Source organism: Phyllostomus hastatus, unplaced genomic scaffold (assembly GCF_019186645.2).
Source record: "Phyllostomus hastatus isolate PE091 unplaced genomic scaffold, TTU_PhHast_1.1 phas_contig_58, whole genome shotgun sequence".
Lineage (NCBI taxonomy): Eukaryota > Metazoa > Chordata > Mammalia > Chiroptera > Phyllostomidae > Phyllostomus > Phyllostomus hastatus.
In genome coordinates, this window is record NW_025333916.1 from 31,461,112 (window position 1) to 31,474,925 (window position 13,814).

The window sequence follows — 13,814 nt, forward strand, 5'->3', positions numbered from 1 at the left end:
GTATTGGGTAATCTGTCTTAGAAAAACCTAATTTTATTAATTAAGGGGACCTCTGTAGTCATCTGTTCCATCACCATCATTTTCAGATAAGGAAGCTGAGATCTACAGTGTGGGGGACTTGCCTCACGCCCTAGGACAGGCAGTAGAAGCGTCAGGACAAGAATCCTGGTCACGTGTGCTCTCAACCACACAAAGCCATCTATCTAAGGGTGTTGCAGTAATACTACAGTCAGAGCAGAATCCAGTGACTTTAAAAATCCAGTTCTTAATCTAGACCACTAATTTTTCCCTAGGAAAAAATTCTACAAAACAGTAAGAGAGACCTGGTCAGCTATTGAAAAACTCTATACCAGTGTGTAAAAGAAGGACTAGACAAGAAGATTAAATGCTCAGCACAATCTATCTCTATTATAGGAAAAGCAATTTAAAACGTATTTTACTGAGTGGTGCCAGAACATTACTGAAAAAGAAAGTTAATGCCTTTTTCCTTTGAAAAAGCCTTCTATAATGTCACATTAGAGACACTCTTGGAAAATGCTTGGTCAACTAAAATTGTTAAAAAGCAAAAAACTGAACACAGACTTGGAAGCAAAGTGAAATATATCTTCCCACTTCTGTGAATTTTAATGGTAGACATTGATGTGCTAAATTTCTTCCACACTAAAAAAAAATAGATATTCTTGAAGAAGAAGAAAAAAGGGGATTGACAGCTAGTACAGGGAAATTGATGGCAATGCAAGGCTGCCTGAGGAAAAATGTGGGAACTCAAACAGTTGGTTGGAGTGTAAATTGAATCAGCCACCTTCAAGAACAATTTGGCAATTTCTATTAAAATAAAAGTGCTTATGCCTTATCATTTAACAATCCTACTTCTACATATCTGATATAAAATCAATTCTTGAAATTTGTGCACGAAGAGGAGTTTGCAACGCTGTGCTCTGGATGTAGCAGAGAACCCCTGGCCCCCTGCTGCCCATCAGTAGGAAACTGGCTAATGAACTGAGAAGTAACCAGACTATGATATACTAGGCATCAGCTGAAAATCACAAGGGAGATCTTCATGGAATAAAAAAAGCAAGTTGTCAAATGATCAGAATGATCGAGCATGACACTATGTTGCACGAAAACCTCAGAAGACGGTGGCACATGTTTCAACAGTGGCACATGTTTCAGTAATTATGTTGGCACATAATTATTCATGAAACCAAACAGAGGTCTAGAATTTTGCTCACCATTATGGGAGCCACTAGCCACAGGAAGCTATTATATTTAAGTTAATAAAAATAATAAAAATTTAAGAGTTAGTTCCTCAGTTACATCAGCCACATTTGACTCATTGCTACTGTAAGGGACAGCAGCCATCTAGAAAGATAAACACGACTGGTAACAGGGTCACCTGTGAGGAAGGCCGAGTTTGGAGTTAATGGCCTGTAGGAACTTTTGATTTCTGGATGACCTTTAAAATTTTTACAATGAGAATAGATACTACCCAGATAATTAAAAACTAATACATTTATAAAACTGAAGGCATACCAAGCAATAAGATTTCTAAAACCTTTTGAACTTTTACTGGCTATATCAGAGTAAATTGATTTGGACACACTTTCCTTTCAGCCTGTTAACTACCCACAAGCACACAAAAAGGCTAATCCACCTGTACAGGTCACTTGCTCCCTTCTTCCCTTCCTTGGACGAGCATCTGCTGAACACTTACTACGTTCCAGGCATTTAAAGTGCAAGGAGCATGAGGCAAATGGTGCTTAGGCTGCAGTGTGTTCACCGTAGGTGCAGTGAGAGGATTTCTTTGTCATATAGTATTTTTCCTTTGTCACCAGTTAAATCACTACTGGTTGGCTTTAGCAATGCTTATTCTGTAATTACAGGATATACATGGTGGTTATCAGACTAGCTAGAATGTATATTTTTATACTAGTGTAATAGGTACCTGTATGTATTTTATTAGGGCTGAAAATAATGATGTACAGGAAAATGCAGATTAGTGTCTACAGTTTAGCATCATTTGAGCACCTCCGGGTCAGCATCACTTCACTGAAAAGATGACAGAGAAGAATGTGTACTTGCTCATACAGTTATACTGAGATTTACTATGGGACTATAAGCTACAGGCTTATAATTTTATTTTCTAAGGTTTAATACTTCACAAGCAGGTGCATCAACTTGATGGGAGCCCAAACACTTACCTGATCAATTTTTTAGATAATAGATAGAAATGTCAATAACATGGTGCTATCATGTGAATGGGAGCTTTTGGTAATGCTTCATACACAGTAGACTGGACCAGAAGTCCTAGCTAACTGTGAACACAGAATGAATATTGTGTCTCCAGATACACAAAAATTAGCATCCTCATTATATATACAGGAACTTAGCACATAGTATTTGTCCAATTAAGTGCTTTTAAATTAATTAAAGTATATCCCACAACAAGTCTATAATTCTTAGGTAAGGTCTGCCTTGTCATTTCAATTAATCACACAGAAATAGGCAAAGAATTTCATGACACTTGCAAGAGTCTGTGTTTCATCCTGTTTTGCCTCGTCTTAAAAGCATGGATTTAAAACAGCAAAATTTGTCTTTATAATTGAATCTCTTAGGGTGTATGTGCTCATTTGAAACCAGAAAAATGGTTTATGATGTCATTCAATTAAAGTCCACTATTTATTAAAGTGGCAACATATTTAAGCACCACAGAAATTGCTGAACACGAATATGATACAGGATCACTGGGGTACAAGTTAATTGCCGTCATTTGCTAGACTTTGTAGCATCCGTCTCTACTTATTTTAGTACCTGGATACTCAGGGAGTAGCCCATGACCAGCGTTACCGTTGCCTTGGGGCTTTGGGAACCCAAAATCTCAAGCTCCACCCAAACCTACAAATCAGAATCTGTGTTTGGCATGGTCACCAGGTGATTCACAGGTACATTAAAGCTTGAAAAGCACATGTGCAAAAGAAGATGTGGCTTTTGCACATCTTCTCACCAACAGTGCCATTTAGGCCAATATTTCTCCAGCCCCTTAGCCTGTTCACAGCCTTCCAGCTAGCATGGCGTTGACAGAGCTGTCACTTAGACTCATAGCCCCAGCTCTCTCATAGCCTCTGCTACAGTTATGGCTTTTACAAAGGGAGGTACACCAGTTGAAGAGGAGGGTGGAATTAACTTCAAAGCAGAAGTTTAGCAATAACCTTGAGTCTAATAGGATCTGGTACCAGGGCAGCAACCTGACTACTCATGGTTAAGTGTGAAGCATTTCTGTTTGACTACAGTCCAGTAGGGAAAATGCAAACAAACATACCAGGATCCCAAGGAAGTTCATAATCTCTATCAGCTACATTCATGGAGATGTTTGTAGTCAGCTTAGGTACGGTTCCTGGAAACACCCATCTCCGGATGTGCTGGAAGAAGGAGGTAGATTCAGGGCCAAGCAAGTCTGCTTTCATACATCACGTTAGCATATTAGAAGACTGAGTGCCCCTGATGTAAGGAAACCTGCTTAATGTATTTGACCCAGAAACTTTTTTAAAAAATTACAAAATGCAGTTTTTCCTTTTCATGCAACATATTGAAATTGGGAACACTTTTGTGGGCACTCTTTGCAAAATGTGAGTAAAGAGGTTTCTGTTATTGCTGAAAAAGTAAGTTAAGCTATAAAGTTTTAGAAATCTGACTTATTATGTAACAGTAAATATACCTATCCCTGTAGTTTCACCATTTTAGGAGTAAAACAATGCTTTGATTCCAAATATTAAATTAAGTTAGGCATTTTTCTCCCACTCTGTCTCCCAAGCCATGACTCAGATGTCAGAACAATTTGTTTAACAGTTAGAAAAGGAATTTTTATAACTTTTAGGGCCAGAAAAGCAGTAGTAAGGCACCAGCCTAGTGCAGCATCCTCTACTTTTCCATTTTCACTTTCTTAAACATTGACTACATCTTCTCCATTTATCTTTCTGAAGCATCATCTGTGGGACATACTCTCACACACGTAACTGGAAAAGACCACATTGCCTCAGGATGCATTTGATAATGATTTTTTCTTAAATAGCAACTTAAGCTTGCAAAGACTGCCTATGTTTTTTTCTTTTTAAAGGTATAAAACCCTAGCAAAGTTGTAGGTCATTTTACTATAAAACTGAGTTCCAGAGACATTGACTGAACTTGTTCAAAGTGACTTAGCTGGTTAATTATAGATTTGGGAATAAAACGCCACTTTCTGGAATGCCATTTGTAAAGCATCCCACATAAACACCCAGGTCTCAGAAGGTTCCTTACAGTCAGGTATGGAAAGTATTAGCCCTAAAAGTATGATTTGCTTATGAGGAGTCATTATGTAAATATATTAAACTTGAGAAAATAAATTGCCGGCTACAGCTATAAACCTCTGAATTATGGACACTCTCAGTGAAATGTAGTCATAAAGCCTTATCCCCAAACCAGGGCGACTGAAGCAGATGTTAGGTGTCAGGACCAGAGGGAGGCTTTCCAGTTATGTTATGCTGATTTCAGAAAGACTCTAAAAATCCTTTCCTGGGGCCAATGGGGAATGAACATAGAACCTGAAGAAGGGAGATGAGGGAACATGTTCCTTGGTGTCGAGTTTGAGTAGTTCTCTATCGTGTTACATTTCTCGGATCTTGGGATACGCGTTGCATGTTGTGCACTAGCAGGTCTGTTATGTGGGGAAAAACAGATAGACTTGGATAGACTCTGAAGATCTGCCTAAGCTCTTTTGTGCATTCAGTGTACATTGTTTCTAACATGATGAAAAATTAGGGGGAATCTGGAAATCTTTTGATTACAAAGAAATATCTGTCAGAGCCTTGAAAATACCAGTGCATATGGACATTGATTGGGGTTTAGAAATATTTTTACTTCAAAAACTGTTGTAACAGAAATTTTGTAGTGAAATTAGGTTTGCACATTTCAAGCTGTGTGAATTCATTTTGCTAAGAGTAGCTTTATTAATTTACCTGACTTTTATTTATTAATGACAAAGTCAGTAGCACAGTAGTTACCTGCACAGGATCTGGACTTGGACTATCTGGCTTCAAATCCCAATTCTATCACCTACTGGGCACCTATGGCCTTAAGGAATTTGTTTAGTTTTTGCTGCCTCAGCTTTTACAACTTGAAATAGCATCTCATTAGAGTAATTGTATGACCATTTAAGTAATGATTCAAAGTACGTCTGCTTAGGTCATTTGTGTGTTGCATTTATAACTGGTGACTTTTTTCGTCATTCAGAGTGATAGGGGATGATCCACTACAGAAACAGTGACATACAAGTGTTACTGTGTCCCCAAGTTGAATGCTTGTCTATTCTTCCCACTGAAAGAAGAACTCGAAATATAGGATATTACATGTTAAAACTTTAGTGGCCATCAAAACCCATTTTCTTCATTGATATTTAACTAATATTTAGAGAAGGCATTTTAGTGTATCATTTTAGCAAAGTAATCAAGAGGGCTTCTGTTCTAGTATTGGAAGGCTTTTTTAAAGTGGCTGTATCAGAACAAAAGTAGATTCTGATGATTGCAATTTTTCTTAGAAATAAAATAAACAAGTTGTGTTAATGATTCTGATAATAGGTTGCATACTATAAAATGTTAACTTTTCTTTGAAATGAAATGTTCCCTTACTATTTCAATAGAGATATTCTTAACATTTAGAGTTTTGGGTGGGGGAACACATCTTTCTTTTAAAAACTTTTTTTATTTCAATTGCCGTTGACATTCAATATTATATTAGTTTCATGTATACAGCATAGCAGAACAGCATTCATTTATGTAACTAATGAAGTGATCTTCCCATAAGTCTAGTCCCCACTGGGCATAATACATAGTTATTACAATATTATTGACTGTGTTTCCTGTGCTGTATTTAACATCCCTATGACTTTTTTTTATTTTCTTTATTTTCTTTTTTATTGTATTTTTCCATTACCAATTATTCCCCGCATACCCCCTCCCCCCAGCAATCACCACACTGTTGTCGATGTCCATGAGTCCTTTTTCCTTTTCGCTCAGTCCCTCCACCCCCAACCACCCCTCATAGCTGCCAACCTGCTTTCCATCTGTGGGTCTGTCTCTATTTTGTTTGACCTAACATTTAATTTTAAACTAGAAAAGGGCCCATTTTAATTGATTTAATCTTGAATAAACCCATTAATCTTTTTATTTAAAAAATTAAGCTTAGGAAAACACATTGATGCTCCAAATGTAGCTCTAAAATAACTCAAAGCAGATATATTTCTATGTTTAATAAACCCTAGATAATTTTTTACATTAGCAGCCTTTTGATGATTAATTAGGTGAACCATAGTTAATTAGATAGAAGGTATAATCAATTATGTTAATAAATGTCCAGTCTATTTTTGACTTCCCTATTGACTTGAATGCTCATATAGAGCTGATGAACTCATCCTTTTAATTCTGCATCATTAGTCCTTTTCTTTCCATTGTACACAAATTAATATTGAAATGGAACTGTTGCAATAAACAGCCTTCAGAGTTGTCCCCTTCCAAATTATAGCACATATTGCCACTAAATTAATCTTATTTAAATCTCTCTCTATATTTTTTTACCTACCTCAAGTAAATTTTAGTAATTTTTCCATAGGAATGAGTCTAAAAAATTTAACGTCTCTTACCCACTCTGATTATTTTTCTTCCACATGTACCATCTTTCCAGGCCAAATTCAAGTCCTGCTTCTTCTTTGCATTGTTTCACATTGACCTGGACACACACACACACACACACACACACACATAATGTTATTCCTTTAAGCCCTTAAGGCACCAATATTTTCTATTTTTAATTTTACATTTATCATTTATTTTCTTTGTTGGAGGGTTATGTACATCTTTTAAAGTAGATATACTTACTGTTTTTTCATCTCTGCCAACTAGCCCATTACCCAATAAGTGTTTAATAATGATGATTTGAAAAGCCCTGCTCTACAATGTTTAGATGTGGTTTTAGATACAAGCATAAATAATTTTATCATCAGAATTTATAGTGATTTAAATGCTAAATGAAAAATAATCACAATGAAAACTTTAAGGAAAATAATGTTAGGATATGTTATTTTGTCCAGTGGAAACTACCATGAAGTTCAATTAAAACTCCTTTATATCAAAGGAGTACAGGCATATAGATGAAAAAAAAAAACACTCAGGAATTCCACCTCAAGCTGCTGTTACTTGAATGCCATGACTTTGTAGGAATTTCCTGACCTGGCAGGCTTCGCAGGCTGTCACAGCCTATGTCCTGAGTGAAGCCAAGGGCAGAATTTAATGTTTACGAGACCAATAACTCGGGTCAGCCAGATTTGTACTGTTTCCCGTAGAAATATCTATCGTCAACTTTAAATATTGGATCAGCCCTTTGGGGGAGGGGGTGGCTTGGCCCAGCCTTGAAACAGAAGGCCCTGGCACTTCGTTGGTGAGCGAGTCTCAGCCATGCCTCGTTGAACTCTGCATCTTTGGACAAGTTACTGGACCTTTGTAAGCCTCCCTCAGTAAAATAGTGGTGATGAAATAACACCCTGAGAGTTATTGCAAGAATTAAATGAAATAAAATGGAAAACACGTGGCACATAGTGGATATCTATGTACTAAGTGTAAATTTTCGTAAGTTCCATGTATTGGCTGGTAGCAGGTTTCGTTTATTGGATGTTTATTCTGTACGAGGCTCTCTTCTAAATGCTTTCTGGCATGGATAATGGCACATATTCAGCATTCTTCTACAAGAACTATCATTATGATCATCGTTCTATTATATTTGAAAGATGAGGAACTAGGCCACAGACGAGTCAAGTGACACAGCTAGGAAGCACCACGGCCGGAGCGCAAAACAAGCTTTGGGGTTCCAAATGCACCCTCTTAACTGTTGGACAACACAACCTCGGCCACCCTTACACCATTTCCATGGTTCCCATACGACGCGAGATTTAAAAAGCAGCCTCATTCTAATACACTATCTACCTAATTAAAACATAGTTGGATGAAGCATAGAATACACTCTGTGGTCAAGTATAAATCATTTTAATTTATCAGTTCTTTTCGGTTAGCTTCATGATTGCTCCCTGTCAGCTGTGGGAAATCCAGCCTTGCTTATTCCCACCTAGACAGGGCGCACTGTTCAGTCCTTCTACCAGAGCCTACGTAAATATTATTTCTTATTTGTTTTGTTGCCTACAAATAACTAAATAAATGTTTTCAAGGATTCTGAATTATCTGAAAAGGCAAATTTTGAAACCCTGTAACAAGGTATGTAGGAAAACCTTGTTTATGTAGAGAGATGTTATCTGCTGTCCTAGATGTGGGTGATATTATCAAAACATTTAACCCACTTTTACATTTCTACTTGTTAAAACCTAAGGCCTTTTTTCGCTGTCACGTCCAGTACTTTTTTTTTTTCCAGAGGTGTTTCTGGCAGCTAATTTTAAAGAGATTTTATTTTTACAAAAAGAAAGGCAAAATGTGTACATGGTGCTTTTGTTGAAAGAGTTCCTCTGACCCTCTACATTGTTATAAAGAAAATTGCCGGTTCACCCAAACCTCACCCACCTTTGGTTATGCCGAGAACTTTACAATTTTGTGCCTCCAAAAGCAGTGATTTTCTAGCCCGATTTTGAAACACGGCGGGGTGTTTCAAGTTATTTCAAGGAGTTGGCAAAGAATTCTCAAAACCAAATGAATTTTATTTTCAAAAAGCAGCAGGCATGTCATATACCATTTGATGGATTCAGGCGGATAATCACAGAGATGGGAAAATTAAACACATAAGGGTAGGCGGTGACCTACGAAGGTGCTGCGAAGGGCTGGTGACCGGGCTCTATTGTGGCAGGAACCCTTCAACACGTCCCAAAGCAAGGGCAGGTTTGCAGAATGCTTCGTTCCATTTTAGTCTATGTTGCATCACAACCCCCAGTGAATTTTTCATGGAATATTGTTATGTCTTCTGCTTTAGTTTGGTTGTGATTGTCAACAAGGTGTGTGATCTCCCTGAGCATCCCCATGGCATGCTGTTCACCAGAACACAAGCTCAAACTCCTCTCCAGAGACGGCCCCTGAGGGCAAGAACCAGGACCTGGAATCCCCTGAAAGCAGTGAATTTCCCAGTGCATGGTCCCTGTCTTTCTTAGTCACATAAATTCTTCTACTTTGTCACAGGGAATCACGCATCTTTACTTACTGCCAGACATTTAAACGTCTCCAGCTTCCAGGCTCTCGCTGGGTACTTAAACTATACTTTGTCGTGTCAATTGTTTTGTGCTTTATCTACCTTACTAGATTATAAACTCTTGGAGGACAGGGACGGCACCAAGCTACTCTTTAAATATCCTAGAGCACTCAGTATAGTGCCTAGGACAAAACAATTGCCCACAAATGTTTGCTGAAGGGAACTAAGTCTTTAGAAAGTGTGAAAGTTTTCTGATTTCTTAAGTGCCATGTCGAGTATACTGCCTACTGTTTGTTTTTCTCATTTTATCCTGTTATCGGAATTTCCATTTCCACAAACCTGAACAAGTTTTATATCTACTGACTCCTCGGCTTTTTTTTTTAATTTTTATTTTTGAACAAGACTTGCTTACCTTTTTATATGAACATTCTAGTTTCTAATTCTGGCATGCATTCCTTACTTCCCTTTCCATTAATTTTCACTCCATCCCCTCTTCAGGCTTTCCTCCACTTCGGTATTCTTTCAGCAGCCATGCATAGCATGTTCACTCTATTTTTCTGGAGCTGACAACATCATGTTTTAGGTGTTCGGCGCCTTGGCTCTTCCTGAGCACTGTCCAGCCCTCTCCACTGAGTCACTGCATTGCGAGCTCTCTGAGGGAAAGCATTACATGCCTGGTTTGCACATCTCCTGCTGCAGTTGTCAGCCCCTCAGCTCATTAAAGGAAATTGGCTACTTGTTTTAAAGGATATGCATATTCTTTAAACTAGTGGACGCTGCCACTTAATGTTGCACAGTGACGAAAGTTTTGGTACTGGTGGAAATTCTTTATGAATAAAAATAAGCATACCCTGATGTTTTTTAATTTGAACATTTGCAGATTTTCTGATTAAGTCATGGCATGTGTGTCTCATTAAATTGTTGTAGGTACATCAAGTGCTGACTGTGCTTCAGAACCTCAGAGTATTCTTTTCCTGTAACATTTTAAAAGCAAATAATTGAAATTTAAGGTGGAATAACCAGGGAGAGAGAGGAGAATCTTTTAGGATTGACCTAATAGTAATCACAGAACCCTCCCCAAAATAATTCAATCGGACTATTCCATTCTCCATGTCATCTGGATGCATTCTGTGACTCCTTCTCAAGTTATGGTGCTTTTATTTTTTAAAAAATGGAAAATATTTGTAGATCCTGAGAAGTGTGATCTGATTTTAATCCCGAACTATCAGTAGCATCCCTAGGCTACTGGGTGGTCTCTATTCAAGCTTGGGTGCCCCTGCCATGCAGTTCTAATGGAGTGTGTAAGGTAATTTATAACGTAAGATTGAACAGAGTTTATCACTCAGTTACTTGAATTGTGGCATTTAAATTTTTTTTCCAGTAGCAAACTGAATAGGTGAAAAGTAATTTTTCTCTTTTATTTTGAACTGCAAATAAAAATCTTAGAAGACAGCTGGGAAAGTAACTATGAAAAGCTAGATATATTTCACTCTTTATAGTGTGAAACACATAAAATTATACATACCATAAGGAATAATTGAAATTTTAAAATCATTTTTAACTAATGTTATGAAAACAATCTGTCCCTCTGGAGGGTCTTTAGTTTAAATGTGTAAGTCATAACAAATACCATTTGTGGATGTACATCGTGTTGTTCTATGCTTTGAAATGGCCATGAATAGCAGGTTTGTACAACACAAGGGTAACCTGTAGTGTTTTCCATGCGTAGTATTTCAAAACCTTTTGTTTGGTTTCTAACTAGGCAGAAAGAGGGGGATAACAAGAGCTCATGTTGTTCTCCTGAGCTGTCTTAAAGGTGCACCAGATTGAGTTCAGTAAGCAAGGAAATATTTCTCCTTGTCTATCTAACGCTTGTTTATTCTCCCCTTGTAAAAACCAAAGTAATTTTCTTTTATGAACGTTGACTGAAGGGAGATAAACCGCCCTCGTGGGAGAGGAAGGTCAAGTTCAAAGTTTTTCTTTCCTTTGGATTCAGGAATAAGCAAATGGAAAGACCAGCCAAACAACTGAGCAGCAGGCATCTGATGGCTGAGCCCTCCCCCCAGCACTTTTTCTGTACATAAGCAGAAGTCACTCCGGCAGCTGCGGCGCATTAGTTCCAATAGTTTAGCAGGCTGCTCTGTAGCGCTGACAAAGCCCAGCTAGCGCAGCGGCTTCCCTCCATGTTCCTCTGCGGCGGGAGAGCTCCAGGGCGAGCTTTGGCAGGGAATCGACAGAGGAGGGGTGACGTTTAATAGGCTTCCGCTGAGAGCGCGCTCCCTCGTCTACAGCCTGCCCCGTCTCCGCCGAGAGACTGAGGCAGGCAACCGCATGAACTAGCAGCAGCTGGATCCGAGCTGCTTCCCTGAACATTTCTCCGGACTCAGAGCGAAGCAATCACTGGAAAGAGGCCAGCGAACCACGTTGCCCTGGATTGTTGCCAACTGTACAAAGTTGACCGGGGGAAAATGGCTCAGCAGACGACAAGCCCGGACACCTTAACCGTACCTGAAGTGGATAATCTGCATTGTTCAAACCCCTGGCTGAACGAGGATCTTGTGAAATCCTTGCGGGAAAACCTGTTGCAGCACGAGAAGTCCAAGACAGCAAGGAAATCGATTTCTCCCAAGCTCTCTCCAGTGATTTCTCCGAGAAATTCCCCCAGGCTTCTGCGCAGGATGCTTCTCAGTAGCAACATCCCCAAACAGCGGCGTTTCACTGTGGCACATACGTGGTAAGGTTTGCACAGATCATTGGAAATGGTGGCCGTTCCCCCCAGTGATTTTTGCTCCTCCCGCCTTTCACTTTAGGGCTGAAGAGGGAGTTCCATTATCTTTCCTCACCTGTGATTTATCATAAATAATCTATCTTACCAATAAATCCTACAGATGTCCAAGTCAGGGCAGGAAGCCTTGAGATTGGTAATAGGAGTTGTTGAGGTGGGTGGTTCTCAAAGTTCAATACCTACTGCAAGTTCCTGCTAGAAAATTGGATTCCAGATGTCAGTAAGAATGCAGTTTTACTCCCATACTGATGTGGTGGCGGTTTTTTGATTTCTTTAGCTAATGTCCCTGCCAGGTTCTACAACAGCCTAGGAAAGAAAGGACCAAAAAAGAGAGGAGGAAAATTGTAACTTGCTTTCTTTTCTGCATGATCCCCAGTTGCACAGAGATGTGAATAGTGGGTGTGTGTGTGTGGTGTGTTCTTGTAGAATCTCTCCTCAGTTTAAAGTGTCTGTAATCTCTGATATGCCTTTCTAAAGGAAGGAAAGAAAGGGTTTAGGGATTCTGTGCAGAAAGTTGCAGCCTGGCACCCAGTAATATTGTTGTGTTCTTGGTAAGATTGTTGTGTTTTTTGAATTTGAATTCTTTGAAATATTGAATGTGTCAATATTTCAATTCTCTTTCTGAATGTTTCTGTTTTTTTTATAATGTGTGAATTTGTTTTATGTGCGTGCTTCCATCAGTTTTTCTAGGTGATTCATGATATTTTCATGCTCTTGGAAAAGCAAATATTAAGATAAGCCATTGTGTGAGCTTATTATGATGTTTCTGCACCCGAGAGAGGGGTCTGTGATACACACAGGTAATTTTAGTTAGTAGTAGGTTCTATGTACTACTGGTAAAATGAATGTTACGTATGATTTTTTAAAAAACATAACAAAAAGAATTAATGAGCATGTTAGCTGAGAAACCAATTTAATGATTTTTATAGTTTTTCTATAGAAAACAAATGATTTATGCCAGGAATGAAAGGCAAACCAAACCAAACCAAAACAAAACAAAACAGAAATAAGACTTCTAGGAAAGAAGTAGCAAGTAGGGAGAATCAAAATCTACGCTAGCAACATGACCACATCCAGGAATGCACTAATGTCATAGATTAAAAAATAGATGACAAAGGAATGAAAGGCATGTCCTGCCCAAAGAAATGTCCAACCTCAGAATTTTAATTTTAAGTAGCTAGATCTCTGATGGGGGAAGTGGTCTTATATTCCCCAAGATTTTAACAAGATGGCATTTCTAAGTTTAGTTAGATATAATGCTCATAAGAGGGGTAAGACAAACATTGAATTTTTCAGTCTTAAAGGGAATATGGAAAAACGGTGACTTTTCTATAAGGAAGACATTACTGAAAATTTTTGTCAGACATAAGCAGTGAAGGAAAGGTATAGATAAACGCTATGAGATGCTTCGAGGAAGAGGGATGGCCTGAAACCTGGCATCAGGTGCCAGAGCAGGGAAGCTGGCTGCAGTTCATGAAGGGTCAAGCCCAGAATTTTGGTGTCCAGTGTCCCTTTTAGTTGAGATGCCTTTTTTTAAAATATTAGAGTTCTTACATTGTACCTGTCGTCGAATGGGTAAGCCTCTCAACTCAGCTGCTTGCTGCTTGCTTTCCATCTGAGTGGAGCAACCTAGAGTTCAACTGAAGGTTATCTGAACTATTTGGACATGTTGAGATGTAAGGAAGGCAGGAAATCTCACGAAAACAGGCTTTCTTTGGAAATTTCTGGCACTTCCTTTTCTGGTGCTCTTTGGAGAGGCTCCAAAAGCACACATTCTGCCAATATTTCATTTTGGTGTGTCAGGTCTCAGCCAGTTCAG

At 38.7% G+C, this 13,814-nt stretch overlaps 1 protein-coding gene across 4 annotated transcripts in view; it reads left to right on the top strand.

Annotated features, from left to right (window-relative positions):
- The window catches only part of PDE4D (phosphodiesterase 4D), a 1,296,708-nt gene that overhangs the window by 622,113 nt on the left and 660,781 nt on the right, over positions 1-13,814 (top strand). Inside the window, exon 1 of one of the 4 annotated variants that reach the window (XM_045847959.1) lies at positions 11,423-11,944. The exons of the other annotated variants lie outside the window; for them this stretch is intronic. Coding sequence (XP_045703915.1) covers positions 11,679-11,944 — 266 coding nt within the window. The 5' untranslated portion in view covers positions 11,423-11,678. Of the gene's footprint in view, positions 1-11,422; positions 11,945-13,814 lie in introns of those variants that run through there. 4 annotated transcript variants of the gene reach the window in all.